Source organism: Oryzias latipes, chromosome 17 (assembly GCF_053564925.1).
Source record: "Oryzias latipes strain Hd-rR chromosome 17, Olatipes_Hd-rR_3.1".
In the NCBI taxonomy this organism is placed as follows: Eukaryota; Metazoa; Chordata; class Actinopteri; order Beloniformes; family Adrianichthyidae; genus Oryzias; species Oryzias latipes.
Genome location: NC_136253.1, coordinates 4,642,501 through 4,659,567, shown reverse-complemented (window position 1 = coordinate 4,659,567; position 17,067 = coordinate 4,642,501). Strand labels below are relative to the sequence as shown.

The following is a 17,067-nucleotide window of genomic DNA, read 5'->3' as shown; positions in this document are numbered from 1 at the left end:
ACTTCAAAATTACATTTCAGTTCCTGTATTCTCTGAACTATAAGAGGCACTTGGAAGCTAAGCACACTTTATTGTTTAAAAAAACAAACAGTGTGCTTCATAATCCAGAGTGCCTTATACATGGATTCATTCTGGTTGTATTTACAGATGTCGTAGCGTATTTGGAGAGGTACACCACACTCTGTCAAAATGTCAGCCTGCTTTTTTAAAACTTGCAAACAAGGTTTGGCATTATTGTGAATGTGCTAATGTGTAGCCGTGTCGGACTGTGTTTTTTTTTACGTGTTACTAACTAGGTTGGAAGTTAGCATAGTTACAGTAACATTTGTTTTAGCGGTATCAGTCTTTTTTTTAATGTGTTGCAAATAAGGTTGGGAGTTATTGTGAATACGCTAAAGCTAGAGTTCTAGAGTTGCTTCTAATGCAGTTAATGAAGTCTTATCTCTGACTCTTGTTCCAAAATGGAATTTTTTAAGAGGCACAAGGCACTCTGTCAACATGTCGGTATGTTTTTTTATGAATTGCAAACAAGGTTGGATGTTATTGTGAATATGTTAACGCAGCTAACATGTAGCAGTGTTTCAAGGTTTGGAGTTAGCGTATTCACAGTACCGTGTGTTTTAGCAGTATCTGTCTGTTTTTTTATGTGGTGCAAACGAGGTTTGGCGTTATTGTGAATTCGCTAACTCAGCTAACATGTGTAGCATGCTACAAAAAAGTTCTAGAGTTACTGTTAATACAATCTGGCGAGCTGCGTATCTCAGACTCTTCTGTCTCCCTTAATGTGTTATATAGTTTGGTAAACTTTAAGTAAAAAAAAAGACCATAAATTGATGGTGCGTCAAGGTTGCAGGAGCCATCCCAGCTACTGATGGGTGAAGGCAGAGCACACCTTTGACAGGTCTCCAGTCAGTTGCAGGGTCACACATACACACAATTTAAAGACACCAATTAACCCATGAAGCATGTTTTTGGATTGTGGGAGAAAACAGGAGTGCCCAGAGTAGACCCACTCCTGCACGAGGAGAACATGCTAACGCCAAACAGAAAGGACCCAGCCAGGATTTAAACCACCACCTTCTCTCTGTGAGGCTAGAGGCCTAATTACTACACCACCATGCAGCCCTCTTTTCTACACACTTTTAGAAAAATACACTTTTTGATAATATGGCACACAAAGTTAACCCAAATGCTAATCAACAAAATACTAGCAAATACCTATGAATTCAAAACTTAGCATTCTTTTTTTATAATCTGTTTTGTTGACGGATTGTTGAACCGAAAATAAATCGGAAGTTTCCCACAGGCTGTGTAAATGACACCAACTTTACTTGCAATTACAAATGTATTTGACAAACATCACAGGTATAAACAGCAGCGCCTCAAACCAAGCTTCCGATCCGACAGGAACTGTATTTGAAAAATGCTTTCGTTCCAGTCAGGTGGAAGAGCACAGTTCAGATTTGCCCCAGTCAAAAACATTTTAGAAAAGTAATAAAAATGAGAAAGTTTTTCTGTAGATCTGGCTTACCTCTTTTGGTCTAAAATAAACCATTTTCTTCATTTAGGTAAATCAAACATCTTCATTTTCTTGTGCCTGCAGATATGTTTTTAAGCCTGTTAAAGAGCGTATTTTAAAGCGCAGCATACTAAACACTGTACGGGAAATGAAATGTGTGAAATCCTTCTTCCATCTTAGTAGTTATTGCCTTGGCTCATTGTTCATTTTTTTCTTTTTATCTGCATGAAGTTGCTTAACCTTCCTACTGCCGCTGATTACTTTCCTGACAAAGCTTTTGCTCTGTGCATATTTGCGGTTGATTAACATCTCTGGAATATTTGTAATTAATCTACTGAGTCCACATTTCACTAGATGGAGTTTTTTACAAATTGCTATCAAATCGCATTGCCTGCCCCCTGTTCAGCTCTGTGTTGGACAGGCAGTTTTTATGAAAATGTGTTCTTTGTTTCTAAGAAAATGAAATATTACATTTGCTGTTTATTTTTTAAATCTTACACGTTTTTTGTAAAGTTCTATTTTCAGAAAAATATATTTTTTTGGGATGTGGCAAAACAATTTGACTTAATCTGTTTAAAAAAAAAAAAGAAACATTTTAATGACAGGCATTTTTTTCAGCCGTCCTTTTCATATCACATTTATCCTCTGGGCATCATCGATCATGGCCCTGGGGGCGATCGGTTTTCATTTGGGCCTCATGCTGTGATGTAAAAAGACATTTGACATGAAAATCCCCTTTTCTGAATTGGTTTATGTACAAGGCCCCAGGAAAGGGCTTCTCAGGAACAACAATGACTGTTGAGGCTGTGGAACAAATTACCTTGATGCCAGCAGAGCGGCATTTACCCACAGCATCAGGCACAGCGGCACGCGGCGGATCAATCATGGAGATGAGGCCCAGAAAGCAGAGCTGCTCGGTGGGGAAGTTCGTGTCATTGCAGTCAAACTCAAATCCTCGAGGAAACTGAGAGGAAGAGAGATTCAAGTGGCAGAATCCTGGAAGGGAAGAGGAGGATCAGTGAGGCGGGTAAACAAAATGGACACAAAAACAACTTGTTCCAGTCTTTTTCTGAAGTACTTTTGCTATGTTCTAAAACATATAAATTGCATTTTCCAGAGTATAAGCTGCAGTGTCAATGAATGGTCTATTTTTGAACTAATATGCTGTTCACCTTTAGTGGCTTGTTAGGGAGTGCCACAAATAAACCAGCTTCCAGTAATAGGTGGTTTGGCAAAGAGTATCTGTGTGTGTTTTTATCACTTCTTTGGTTAAAAAAAAAAAAATTAGCGAATTTACTAATATCTGTTGAAATAGACGAAAGAATGGCAGGGGGGGGTACAGGCAGGCCGTGCCTGTCCTGCGCCACACACACTGACTGGAACAGCAGTTGATGCATGCGCTTTACTGTTGCGGTCTTTCTTTTGTCCTGAAAGATGCTTTATTTGTATTTACTGCATTTGCTTATTTCTGGCCTACTGTGACCCATTTAGTCTTTTTTTATCCCCTAAAAATGCGCATTAGAAATACACGAGGTGAGGCACGCAGTACGCTTGCCTGAAGGCAGAGGGCGCTGGCGCTCCCAGAGAATGTGGCACCGCGGCTAAAGAATAATACAATCAGTGGTAGCCAGCAAATTATTCTGTAATGTTGTTTAGCATCATATTCTGAATGAAGGATTACGTTTGTTTAGACACGTCAACAGAGGAAGCAGCGCACGGACTTCATTTATAAATAAAACATAGTCAATAATAACAATTTTGGTGATTGTTTTTCTACGTTAGAGTTTGTGTGTAAAAAAAACTTGAAATTAAATATTAAACAACACACTTTGCTGTTGCCATTAAAATGTTGGATAAACTACTCACTAATTCATATGTTTTTTTTAAATTTGACTAATGAGGTTTGACTGCGTTTTCATTAACTATGAAATTATGCAAATTGCATTTGCGATAATAACTTTGCTAAATGAAAAGACCACAATTTAGAAAAAAAATCGCATTCATTGAAAAAAGGTTTGTTCGCTTGTCGAAATGGACATTTTTTTTCAAACTGCAATGGAAACACTTTAAATAATTATGATTCAATAGAAACTGTGATTCCATCATTGTGTTTTTTCAGCCTTTTTAGAACTTTGATAACGTTTTGCATGTGATGGAAACGCAGCTAGTGCCTCACCGCATGTCCCTGGTTCACAGTAACTCTGGAACTTGTTAACATGCTGGACGTTAGCTTTTATAAAGGGTTAGTCACGTTAGCATGCCCTCAATACCTAACCATGTTTATAACACAAAACAGACCAATTCTGCTCAAACAAACGTTTCTGTGATGACGCTAAGTGCTAACCTTCGTTTGTAAAAAGTAGTCCGATGTCGCAACACTTTAGCTGCTATAGTGTATTCCCAATAACACCCAACAAACATTTGGCAGAGCGCCTTCTACCTCACAAAATGGTTTTACATCATTAAGCACTACCAGAGTTAATCCGAAGTAATCCATAAATCTACCGTATATATTGGGCGCTCCGGATGAGGCGCACTTTGTTTTTTGAAAAAAGTTAAGGCTTTCAAATGCACCTTATAGTGAACATTGAAACTCAAAAAACAACAAAAATACCAATTTAGGCTTTAAAAGAATGCCTCTGAATGACTTGGGTGCTTGTAATGATGTTAAACCCACGAAGAGCAAACCAGAAAAGGATGCTTCTGACACAAAAGCACTTTCTTAAACCATAAAAACCTTTTTTTGTCTTGAAAAACACAACCTATCATCATCATCATCACCCAAGGCATAACAGATGCTTCATAATTTTCAGAGTTTCACTCCAATAAAAGCGATTGTACCCATTCAACTACTCTGACTCCTTCTCCAACAAAATTATGAGAGCACATAATGGTTATGTGTGGCACTTTTCAAATATGCCAAGCTTTTCTCCCTGTTTATCAAGACAATGACATTTACAGAATCAAGTCAGAGAACACTCTGACAACTCTGCCGGTTATGACTTCTTACCTGGAGTTTCTCTCTGACATTTCACTCTGGAAATTCAGCTTTTTTGTGTGTTTGCTTTATATTAGACATGGATTAAGTTGCATTTACTGCATAATTCCGTTTAAGCATGACATTCTTTGCAACTCTCCACAGCGATGCAGTGATTGTGCTAAACTGCAGGGCCAAAAGCCCTTGCTTTAGAGAGTCTGTGCTGCAAAGAGGGGCATTCTGCACTTTTATGGGGACATTAAGAGTAAAGCACCCTGTTTACAAAGAAGATAATAAAAAAGTAAGATCTGTGTCTGGCTCAGAGCTGCTTCTCTCCATCTTTTCCCAGACAGACAGAGCTTCAGCCTGTGCGCATACCAAGCACTCTTTCTCCCAGTCCGCCTAGCTCCATGTAGGCATTTTGGAAAGCCTCTCTCCAGTTTTCATCAAGAGGTTCCTCCTGGCCATGAATCATTATGGTGCTGCACCTGAAAAATGTAATAATACACCCACTGTTACCACTGCTTACCATAACACACATATTTATAGCAATTATGTTACACAAGAGGACAAAATAGGTCCTCCAGCTAAACAGGAAGCATCCCACAAATGATTGTCTCAGCTTTAACATGAGTCATTTTGAGACTATTTGAATACTCAATATACAGCCCAATGTGTCCAAGGACACACAAGAGGAATGGAATAATCTGGGCCACTAAAAGGAAACAAGACTGTCTGGGTCACCTTTTGTTCAGTGCAATAGTTTGTCAAGTGGGGGCCAAATTGAGCCAGCGAGAGCACGAGTGGGGCTGAATCCATAAGAATCTGCAAAAAGTTGAGCAATTTCAGGAATCCAGTGAATGAAAAAATCCAAGAAAAAAGCTCCAACTAACCACGAGTTTGGGTTTAAGGCCTCCTAAAAAGAATTTGAACCAAACTTCTGAAAGAATGGGAGTTCACAGAATTCCATTCAAGGATGAAGCTCCTCAAAAATATGATAAAAAAAACAACCTTAATGCTCATCTTGAAGTTCACGACATCTTACATTGTCTTACATCTCACCAGTTTTTCTGTGGAAGGAGTTCAATTGAGAATTGAACCCTCAACTTGTCATTTCTGTCACAATTATAGCCTCTCAAAGCAGATGTAGAATATTTCTAACACTTTAAGGTATTTCCGTGAGTATAAAAGCAGGTTTGTTGTTAATTTATGTTTCCAAAAAAAACACAGTTCATGGTATCTTAACCTGTAATGACAACAGAGCATTCGAATTTGGACCAAACAATAGTCACAGTGTTTGTTTTGGCTTCCCCTTCAAAAAATATTGTTTGCAAAAAAAAAAAAAAAAAATCTGCAACCACCAGCTATTTTGACAGAAGGTAATTGCATTGTGACAACACTGGCAGCCTGTGATTGAAATATCCGACACGCTTGTTTTCTATTCCTCCCTACAAACCTCATCTTGCAGGGATTTCAGCAGCACCGTCTTTTCTCACTCAGACATGGAAACTGCAACACCTACACGCCGCATCAGGCTGCGGCGCATACATCTGAGCGACAGATGGTGGCTGCTGAGATTCCAACCCTGGGAACAACAGAGGTTGATGCATGGAAGGAGTTCAGGCGTGTAGAAACCTGAATAGTGGGTTTCAGGCCACGGTGCAACGGCTGCGGACTATTTTCACCTGCAGATTAATATACATCTGTTGTTGTGGTGACACTGTACAGCAGCCGGACGGTGTGCCTAAGATGGAATAAACTGCAGGGCATGTGATCATGTTGATGAATGATGGTGTCACCCAGTTCAACAAAGCGCCTACCTGACCTGGTTTGAACAGTTTTAGACAAACACTGGAAGTTTATGCACAAATAAACAAGTTTCTTTCAGGACTATAAAAAAAAGAAAGCTGGGAATATTGCCTGTAGGTTGTTTTTCTGCATCGGTGCAGGAAGCAATTGGCATCCACATTTAAATGCGTCTCTACTTTCCCTCTGAGGAACATAATCAACCTTTTATTGATTAACAAACCTGTCCAGGATTCTTTCTGGCGCTCCCTTCATGACCAGAATATGACCAGAGGGATTGTCCTCCACTTCATGGATGGAGAGCTTGAATAAAGAGAAGAACAGCGAGACTGATGAGGACTTTAAGGGGCAATATTTGCAGGAACAAAATGCACATAAGAGAAACGGGGTCTGAAAGGACACTCTCCTCACATACAGAGAGCTTCATGCAGCAGCAGCAGCAGCAGCAGTCGGCTGTCACACGTTCTAGTGACTCACACCAAAGCTGATATTGAAGGTGACTTCACAGAAGACATGTATTCCCTCCATTCTCATAGCTTTCATTCACACTGGCACATGCATGCATGTTGTGCCACACTTTACATTACCCTTTCCTCAACACGCCGCATCAGCCCCCCCCCAACCCCCCCATACGGTTTCACATCTGAGTCACGGCACGGCAAATCCCGGAGAAGAAGAGCGGTAAGGCATTTTTTCCCCCTCCTCCTTCATTCAAATGTTTTTATTTCATGGAAGACGTGCTCATAATGCAGGCAGGAGGCGCTTTGTTTGCCTGAACATCACAGCTGGGCTGGTGCAAGTCTCCCGGCACAACACAGCTTTGACATCAACTGTGCCCTTGAGCAAGGTGTTAAAACTCGATGAGATTTTACATAATACACTTTGTTGATAACGCGCACATGATGTGGCACAGGATGCACCTTTTTAAACTTTCATCTCTAAGAGAAAGTGAACTGCAAAAAGAGAATTTATTCCAAAATCCTTCTGGTTTATTGAAGTGATGACACTGCAGTGGCACAAGAAAACATACTGTTTCCTGGATATGGAAAAAAATAAGCTATTATTAAAAGAAATGTATAAAACCTATAGAAATGTGAATATATGGAGCGCACAGCCAGTCGGGCCATGAATTTTTGAAAGAAATTCAGTCAGCTGGTAGTAAAGTCTTGCTAATAGAAAATTCTGTTATTTCAGCTTTGTCTCATTTTTCTCTGTTATGGTATGTGAATTTATAAACTGGTCATCATTTCTTCTTTCATGAAATCCCCCAAGATGTCACGAGTTGAGTTTTTCCATATTTAAAGGAACAAAATCACTAATTACTTCTGACCGCCAGAAGGGTCTTTTTCCTTCATATTCTTACACACTCAACCCTTGTGCTATCTTAGATGACCCCCCCCCCTTCCATTGACGTGTTCTCCGTACCATGACAAAGGTGGATAAAGGTGGAAAGATTTCATGTAATCCATGGACACCAGTGAAGATCACAAATCATTGAAGATAAAAGGTTCAGAGCTCTGTCTAGTGGGTCTAGATGACCCAACTCCCAATGTTAAAGTGCCTAGGATAGAACAAGGGTTACATGCTAGTAGGAGATATCCATCCAACTGTTTTCTAAACCAGGTTTAGGGGTGCCAGTCCACCTTGAAGCCACACAACCACACACATCACACTAAACTGACCGTTTATTGAGTAAAAACATGCTAACTCCACACAGACAGGATTTGAACCACGGTTTTCTCACTGTGAGGCTAACCACTACACACCATGCAGCCTGTTAGAGACACCCCATGATAATTTCGATATGTAGATTCCAATTCCAATAGGACACAACCTTTTTTTCCCTTTAAAATAAGAAATCATACAATACCAAATATTCAAAAGTTAGGAAAGTTTAGATTTATAAAAGAGAATTTACCCTGTGTCATTCTGGATCTCTAAACATTTTTTAATGAAAATATTGTAATTATCAGAAAATCTCTTGAAAATGATGAAGCATCTGAAGGTTTCAGCTGTATCTGAGGTTATGACAATCCTTACTTGTAGTTTTGTTTTTCAAAATGTCATTTATGGATTTCCTTTTAGTCTTTTTTTTTCTTTTTACTAACAAACCTTTTTTTATTATCCAGAACTAATTTATATATAAAAATGGAACAAGAACTATTCATAAATTCTGAGATTTTGATGCAATAACTCTGTTGCACAAATCTAAAATGAATATTTTAGATGTTAGAAAAAACATTGAAAGAACAACACATTAAATGAGTCATTTCTTTCATCTATTCATTTGCAAACGTTAGTAGCCTACTGCATATCATAGCTAGCAAACGAATTTCAGATCAGCATGACAGAAGCTCATTGTGTTATTTTCTCTGCCATACTTGCATTTGAATCCAGAAAAACGGGTTATTTTTTCATTTGCTGCCTCTGAAAGTGCAAGGGAGCTGACGGGTTGACAACTTGTCAAAGTGTTTCTCCACAGAAGGATTGCTGCAGTTGCAACAAGTGTTGGTTCAGGGAAATATAACTCTGTCAGTGTTCTGAAATTCCCTTTTAAGAGATTTGATCAATGCAAAGGCCCAGGAACACTTTTCCAATGCATTTACATCAACTGCATAGAACAGTAGGTCGTGTTACCACCCCCACACACATCTCCTTTCTCTGGGGCCGTCTCTGAACTGACAAGAAGTCTCCGATGCTAAAACCTGATTTTTCTGCCTTTTTCTGTAGCCAAATTGAATGTCTGTACATGAAAATGCAACAGTTGAGCATCTTTTCAGCAGCTAAAACACTACTCACAATAAGCTATCGATATTGCTATTTGCAATATTTGGTCTGAATTTGAATGAAATACATAAAATATCCCTTTGATATTATTATAATGAATGAGAAGAAACATCATTTGCATTTGTTTGCTATTTATTACCTCTAAAATGAAGACAATAATAAAGATAGCCAAGTAGCAAACATTGACCACGTCAATTGCTGGTATTTTTCCCATTTGCATTAATGACAGATTGTCAGCAACGTCTCATCCTCCTCAACATCCTCATGATGTTGCTGCATGCAGTTCTACCACGTCACTTGGGGCTCCGATCATTAGACGTCCTCTATAGGGTTCAGGTCAGTTGTTGTCTGTCTGTCAGTTGTTGGCTGTACCATGTGAGGCCACTCCCACTTCCTGAAGTCCAGCTGAGCCAATTCTGGCACCATGTGGTGGAGCATTATCATCCATAAACAGAAAGTTGGGGCTGTGCTGGTGGAATTGGGGGTTGATGATAGTTCTATGATGTTTGTAAAGTAAGAATGTGCAGTGATGGACCATGTACAATAACCAAATCAGTTTGGCTCTGAACCAAACTGTTTCTCCTCCTCCACCACAGTCAACTCTGGGACCATGTTGACCTTGGTGTATCGCTCACCTCGCCTTCTCCAACAACGCTGATGACCATGGCGTCAGTGCAAGGTGACCTGACACTCATCAGTGAACCGGACGGTGGACCATTGCTCCATTGTCCAAATCACATGGTCTTGTGTTCACTGCACACGCTCATGGTGGTGTCTTGGTGTCAGTCATCTGTCATTCCAGTCAAAGCGGTGGAGTCTGTTGTGAATGGTGTGTCTGGGAACCCTGGTACCCCTGACATCTGGTAAACGGGCCTGCAGCTGTGTGGCGTTTGCTAAACCATGTCTGAGTAACCCTGGTGCTATCCTAGGCACTTTAACATTGGGAGTTGGGTCATCTAGACCCACTAGACAGTGCTCTGAACCTTTTTTCTTCAATGATTTGTGATCTTCACTGGTGTCCATGGATTACATGAAATCTTTCCACCTTTATCCACCTTTGTCATGGTAGGGAGAACACGTCAATGGAAGGGTGGGGTCATCTAAGATAGCACAAGGGTTAAGTTCTGGTCATGGCTGTGGTCTGTCACTGGTGGGACTCCACTCCTGGGTCTGTCACTAACTCTGCCAGTAGTTCTGTGTCTTGATGGAAGTCTGATGATGACACGGAGACTCACCAAGTTCACCTGCAGCGTCCGACTGTCTACCACCAACCTGGAGACACTATGGCCAGGTGGAGCTGCTCGTCTTTTAAGCTAAGTCATGTGTTCATGGCTGTTTGAACGGTGAACTTGGAACGACTTACAGTCAAAGTCTGTAAACCCACAGAATGTTGACATTTGCTGTGACATTAAAATTCGTTTTTCTTTTAGAATTTGTTGGTTTTCGGCCTAAAAACGTCAGACACACTGAACACAGTGTAACCGTTATGTGGAAAACACTAAATGAGGTGTGTCTGTCACCAGTGTACATTTACCTCCCAATTCCCAAAATCTGAGGTGAAACAAACAGTGTGTTAAGACATCCACTGAGTTTTCACAACATCTTGAACTTATTGTGAGTAGTGTCATTCATTTAAAGCCCAGATGTATTTTTCCCAACGTAAAGAAAAGGTTTTAGAGCTGCAGCAGGTTTTTCTGTGATCAAGTTTTTTACATTGAGCTTTTTGGATATTCTTCAGGGTTGAGTGTGTAGAGGTCAAAGGTAAAAGGGCATCTTTTCTGGATGGTTTTTAAACATTCATAAAATAATCTAGGTGTGCAAAACAAAGTTTTCTTCACAGTCTTGGAATTGTGTTTGCTGTTCATAGTTTAGCCACTAAAATAAAAAATAAATAATATGTAAAAAATATATTTGGTGATGGAATAAATAAGGTTAATTAGGTCAAATGAGCATCCCTCTGTGTGTTGTGAGATCAGGCAAAACAGGATCATTCATCTGTAACAGAAACAAGGCTTAGATTAAAAAGAGAAGACCCTCCAAAGCAATACCTGATACTTGTTGGTGGAGTTGAAGGGGATCTCTGCCACTTTAGGATTACTGGCTCTCATGTCATGAACGCTGCCACAGCACACCTCAATGCATTTCAGCAGAGCCGACTCTGAGGCGTCCCCCACGGTGTCCCTCTGAGGAAAGGCAGGAGCACATTAGAGCAGCCCCTCACATTTGCATATGAAAATATCATCCTCCTCTGTTTAGCTGCTTGTGTTTATCTGCGAGGAAGGGAAGAGCTCGGATTATGTGTTATTTAGAGGATTAAAATGGTGTGTGATGCATCTTAAAGGACTTTGCTCACTTCCACTGTGATTCCTATTAATGATGTTGGCATCAGAGTGTCGTTTGCATCAGCAGAGCCTGGCATCTGGCCACCAGAAGCTTTTCTTTTAAAGTTATGTAATGACTGTAGGCAACAAAAGTGCAAAAACGTGTTCCTTTTTTCAGTTTAACTGAAGCATCTCACTTTTTTCTGACTGGGAGGAGTTGCCTGCTTTATGTGTGCTAGATTTGTTATAGTTTTCATGTAATCTATAATGTGGATGTTACTGCTTACAAAACTCCATGTTGCCAACAGCAAGCCAAATGTGAAGCTGGGAGTCAGGAAATGCATCCATGTTTCTGTTTATGCATTCATGGAAAGCCATAGCACAAGGACACGTGCTCCCAAAGATTTGTCCTTGTTTGTGATTTTTCATCACAGCAGAAGGATGAAGGGAATGCAGTTTCAATATTTTGTAGAAGAGCGTGTTCCTGAAAGGACTGGCATCCGCACTGCCATGTTTCAAGCGTGTTCGGGGCTCATGTCTTTCTCCTGGAAGCTGCTGCAGCGGCAGCAGGCTCTGCTTCCTCTCACAGAAAAGGCGGCTACCCCTCTCCTCGAGAAGCACACTGAGCGTTTCTTCGGGTCGATGTAGCGCAGGTTGGAGGATAACGGTTGGTAGACCTTTGGGATAATATTGACTTTCCAGCCCAGCAGTATTTCCAGCGGTGTATGGGAATCATCTCTGTGTGTGTGTGTTTAAAAAACTGAGTCAAGGTGTGCAGTGCGACTTTGCCAAGTGGAACTGACAAATTATTTTATGGTATTTTCCCCCTCACTCTAGCGGTCCTTTAGATTACGACTGGCTGACCACAGAGAAAAATATCACGCCTGCTGTACTTCACTTCACTTCTGTAAAGTAATTAAACTTTCTGCAAGTCAGGGCCAGTTTCACACCTCTGCTCTTCCTCCAGCTGCACAAAGACATATTTTTGCTTTTCTTTTATCTGACATTGATTTTTTTTTGTTTCATCAAATAATTTCTGTATCCTAAAGCTACACAAAGTTGCTTTCTCTTCTTATTTTTACCCTTCATTAATGGGTAAAAAAATATTGAATATTTTAGATTTAAACTACGTTAAATATTTAGTTATTGTCATACAAAGATTCCTGCAGAATTCAACCAGATTTAAAGAGCCGCTGCTGCTTTGCCTGGAAAAAAACAAACAAACTAGCAGCTACATCTGTCAAACTTAAAGAAAAATGTGCAACATCAACCTTTCACCCTATTTTCTGTCACTGAGAGATATTTCAAGGCAGATTGTAAAGGGGCTAGAGGTGCATGTTTGATTTTTACCTTTTTTTAATGACATTTTTTTTAATAATGAGCATGTTTTGTTATCATGATGAAAAATCCAGTGTGGGTCCTCAGCCAAGACCCTTTGCACTGCTGCCGTGGACAATTGACAAAATATGGACCTTTTTCTTTTACATCTTAAGCATATCTGTAACTTTGTTCATCTACGACCAACACACTGACCAAATAAAAATTAAAAATTAAAAAACCCTTATACGTTTTTTTAATTAAATCCAATAAAATCAATTATTGAAGATGATTAAAGTAATCAAATCACTACATTTTGTTTCCCGATATGCGATTTAAATGAATGATTCCCGATGATCATCAAATATGTAATTAATAAAAATCATTTCCTGATTTATCCTGTTTTAAATACATTTTTTTCCAATGACAAATAATCTCCACATATTTTTGATACTTGATCTGGATGTGTTCTGATAATATTTGAATTTTTGTAAAGTCTTTTTACATAATATCATGTACTTCATCTTTGTCATGTATTGATACTTATTGATTTTTAATGACCTGAGTCTGTGTTAGTAAAGTAAGAACCGGATAATTTAGGTAACGAAAAGACAATGCAGAGCAGGGGTGGGATTGTCCAAGTTCACTTCAACCAACTCCCTTTCTACGAATACACTGAACTCCTCTTGACAATCTCAATAGGTAATAGTTTCATTTTGTTGAGTGTGCAAAAGAGTTTATTTATGAATACAAGTTATAACTGATTTATTTATTACTATATGTGAACAGATGTGTATATTTCCTATCAATTTAATGACTACTTATATACTACTGACTACTGATATATCCTGATATAAATGTAAATTTCTGTAATTTGTCTGTTTTTGTATTATTTTTGCTTTGATTACTTGAAAAAAAACATTCCACAATCCGAATCATAAATACAGGGTTGTTACGCGAAGGGCAGCCAGTGTCAAAACTCTCTGCCAAATAGCACATTCATTTGTACATGCTTATATATATGTGTATATGTATATATGCTTATCCATACTTCTGTACCAATGTCAACACTTTACCTCATTGCTACCTTTTGCATATCTGACATGTTTGCACACAATTTTGTACGCAATTTTGCACACAAATCTTGGACATCCTATATTACAGTTTATATTTGCACACTTGAATGTGTTGTCCATACTGATTTATTTAATATTATATTTCGTTATTTGATCATTCTTGCACTTAAATGGTGATGCTTCAATTTCATTGTACAATGGACAATGACACTAAAAGCAAATCAACAATTAAAGCAAATCTATCCATCCATCCATGCATCCATCCATCCATCCATCCATGCATCCATCCATCCATCCATCCATCCATCCATCCATCCATCCATCCATCCATGCATCCATCCATCCATCCATCCATCCATCCATCCATCCATCCATCCATCCATCCATCCATCCATCCATCCATCCATCCATCCATCTATCTATCTATCTATCTATCTATCTATCTATCTATCTATCTATCTATCTATCTATCTATCTATCTATCTATCTATCTATCTATCTATCTATCTATCTATCTATCTATCTATCTATCTATCTGTCTGTCTGTCTGTCTGTCAAACCACCTGTGCGATCACTGAAAGCTGATTCGCTGAGGCGACCCCTAACAAGATGTGCCGAAAGGGAAACAACAACAAAAATCTGAGAAAGGGAGAAATAGTAAAGCAAATTAAAGTCGTGAAGGACGTTGTAAGGCCCCCAGGTGCTACCCACCTTCACAGCCCCCTTCCTACTCGCAATAGTGGCTAGTGGCCGAGCGATTGCTACACGCCACTCACTCTCCTATTCTGCCAGAGCTCCATATGACAAATTCATAGAAAATAACAACTTTTTTCAAGATGGCGGCTTCTCTGATGATATAGAATGAACAATTCAATATCATTGTTAGAAGAACTGGCAAAAATGAATTTTACAGTTTCCTTGGCAGCCGAGGTTTTATGTTCTTAAGTCTTAATATGTTCATATTGTCACATTGTTTCATATAGATTAAGATAAGGAAGGATGTATTAAATGTTCCCAATATTCTGGTAAAAAACAAGGGTTCGACAGGGGAACACCACTTCTGCAAACTCGCCAAACTCCTTTTAAAATCTACAAACTTTGTAGCTGGAACTAAAGGTGGTTGTTTTTTTAATTCAAGGGGACACTTCCTTCAGGTACTAGGTGCATGCATATTTTGGTGAGTTTTTGAGTGTGAGGCGAAAGTGAATATTTTGCTTAAAGGCGCAAGAAAAAAAAAAAAATTGCAAAAAACAATTTGGTCCCTGCCATTTAGGACTGCCGCTGTGGGACATTATTGTGCAGAATATTAACTTTAACACATTTTAACCCATGTTGTGGTGTGTGGCGACACTTTTACACATTGCAGCCTCTAACTTGCATCACAGATCTAAACCCTCCCTTTCCAACTGTGTTTATTTTTCTAAGAGGCAGTTCACCTGACATCCTCCTTATGTTCCTAACTTCCCCCTCCTGGCAAATGATGTCAGTAAAATCATGTCTCATAAATTATGTGCATGGATTAGTTGATTCAAATCTAAAAAGGAAAAGGTCTGCTCATAATTTTTGTGCCTTTGACTTAATGGGTTGTCCCCCATAGCCTTAAACAGTTTCATATTTCATGAGCTCTGAGGTTGATGCAGAGCTTTGGAAAGCTGCGTTGGTGCTGCCAGTGCGTGCCGGAGCAGCGTACCATCATCATGGGGAGGTGCTCCTGTCCAGCTTTGAAGTCGGCTCTGTTACACAGCCCAGCCACTCTAGACAGAGCCGGCCAAGTTCCAGAGCTCTTGTCAAAACCACAACCTGGCAGAACAGAGGGGAAAGCTGTTAGACGTTTCTTCTCTAAAGCAGAGCTCATGCAGTATTTAACCCACTGACTTAACTTTCGCTTCACATAGTAAATCTGGATTTTGCAGCTAAACAGCAGAAACAGGGTCAGTTAAGTTGAGCAATCACTTTTACCTTGGCAGAATACTTTTTTTTTTGGTTCCTCACTCTGGAAAATTGTGCTCATTTTTAACGGGAATGCCTCTAAAATAAAATCAATTTAAAGTGCCTTAACTGCAGCCCTCGTGTCTAATCAAACAGAAAATGACCTCCACCCTGCTGCTGGCACTTGCATTTGTTTTTCCTATTTGCCTCAGCATCACAGAGAGACACTGTGTGAACAAAGTGTCCTCTGGGGGGAGAGTTGTAAAGGTTGACACAAGGAGGTGCAGAAAAGAAGATCCCTGTGGGGGGGTGAGTTCACTGATGTGCTCTGTAGCTTTTGTCAGCATCGCTGGCTGCTGTTCATTTTATGATTCTTATTAGTATGCACAGAATACCTGTTCATTTCTGCCAAATCTTTTGCCCAGTGCCGGAGGCTTTTTTGTTTTTTTCAATTGGCTTGATTATACTCCGCTCAGTAAAAGACTGGAATCAGATTGGTTCTACTGCAGCAGCTTGCCAAGGAATTCTGGGAAAATGTATGTTTATAGCTGAGGGTTGTGCCACCCTCTGGATACCACTACTCAATTAATCCAGGTTGCAGAGTGAAGAGCCAGGCTTGCTGGTGGTGTGAATATTGGACAGATGACTTCCAGCAGGTGGTCCCTCCTCCCACCCCTGATTCCCCCATACTCTCCACATCAATCCTCACAGTTCCCTCTGTGTCCGTTTTCCCCCTTTTTTTCCCCTTTTTCTGCATTTCATTTCATCTGTCTCACCTCTCTGGTCCTCAGTGGTGTCTGCCTCGTGGATCTGATTGTCAAACCACATGTGGGCCACGGTCATGCGGTTCTGGGTCAGCGTCCCTGTCTTGTCAGAGCAGATGGTGGAGGTGGAGCCGAGAGTCTCCACGGCCTCCAAGTTCTTAACCAGGCAGTTTTTCTTAGCCATTCGTTTGGCAGTGAGCGTCAGGCACACCTAAGAGGATGGAGGGAGGAGAGAAAAGAGCAAAGAAAAGCTGTGTTGTGTTCAAATTTGTGTTCGTTTGTGCGTGGTCCAGGTGCATCGCATGTGTGAGTGTGGATGTGCAGCTTGAGTCGTGCACAGCGGGTGAACAAAGGCAGACACACAAACACTGAGCAGACATATCCCATATGCTGCAAAAATGCTCCCACACCCCCTAATTCTGACTGACCACAGCAGCAACAGCCTCATTCCAGCACATCACAGGTGCACACAAACACTTTCACACACCAGCAATGGTTGCTGAGAGTGAAACTGACTGAAGGAACCAGCCAGTGGAAGTTCATTTACTTTCTGTGATCAGTAAAATGTCGA

At 40.1% G+C, this 17,067-nt stretch overlaps 1 protein-coding gene across 1 annotated transcript in view; it reads right to left on the bottom strand.

The window, feature by feature from the left end:
* The window catches only part of atp1a2a (ATPase Na+/K+ transporting subunit alpha 2a), a 56,666-nt gene that overhangs the window by 18,873 nt on the left and 20,726 nt on the right, over window positions 1-17,067 (bottom strand). The window contains exons 9-14 of the mRNA XM_004078573.5: window positions 16,509-16,707; window positions 15,494-15,603; window positions 11,138-11,272; window positions 6,526-6,605; window positions 4,875-4,984; window positions 2,340-2,515 (exon numbers count right to left, since the gene is read on the bottom strand). Coding sequence (XP_004078621.1) covers window positions 2,340-2,515; window positions 4,875-4,984; window positions 6,526-6,605; window positions 11,138-11,272; window positions 15,494-15,603; window positions 16,509-16,707 — 810 coding nt within the window. The remainder of the gene's footprint in view (window positions 1-2,339; window positions 2,516-4,874; window positions 4,985-6,525; window positions 6,606-11,137; window positions 11,273-15,493; window positions 15,604-16,508; window positions 16,708-17,067) is intronic.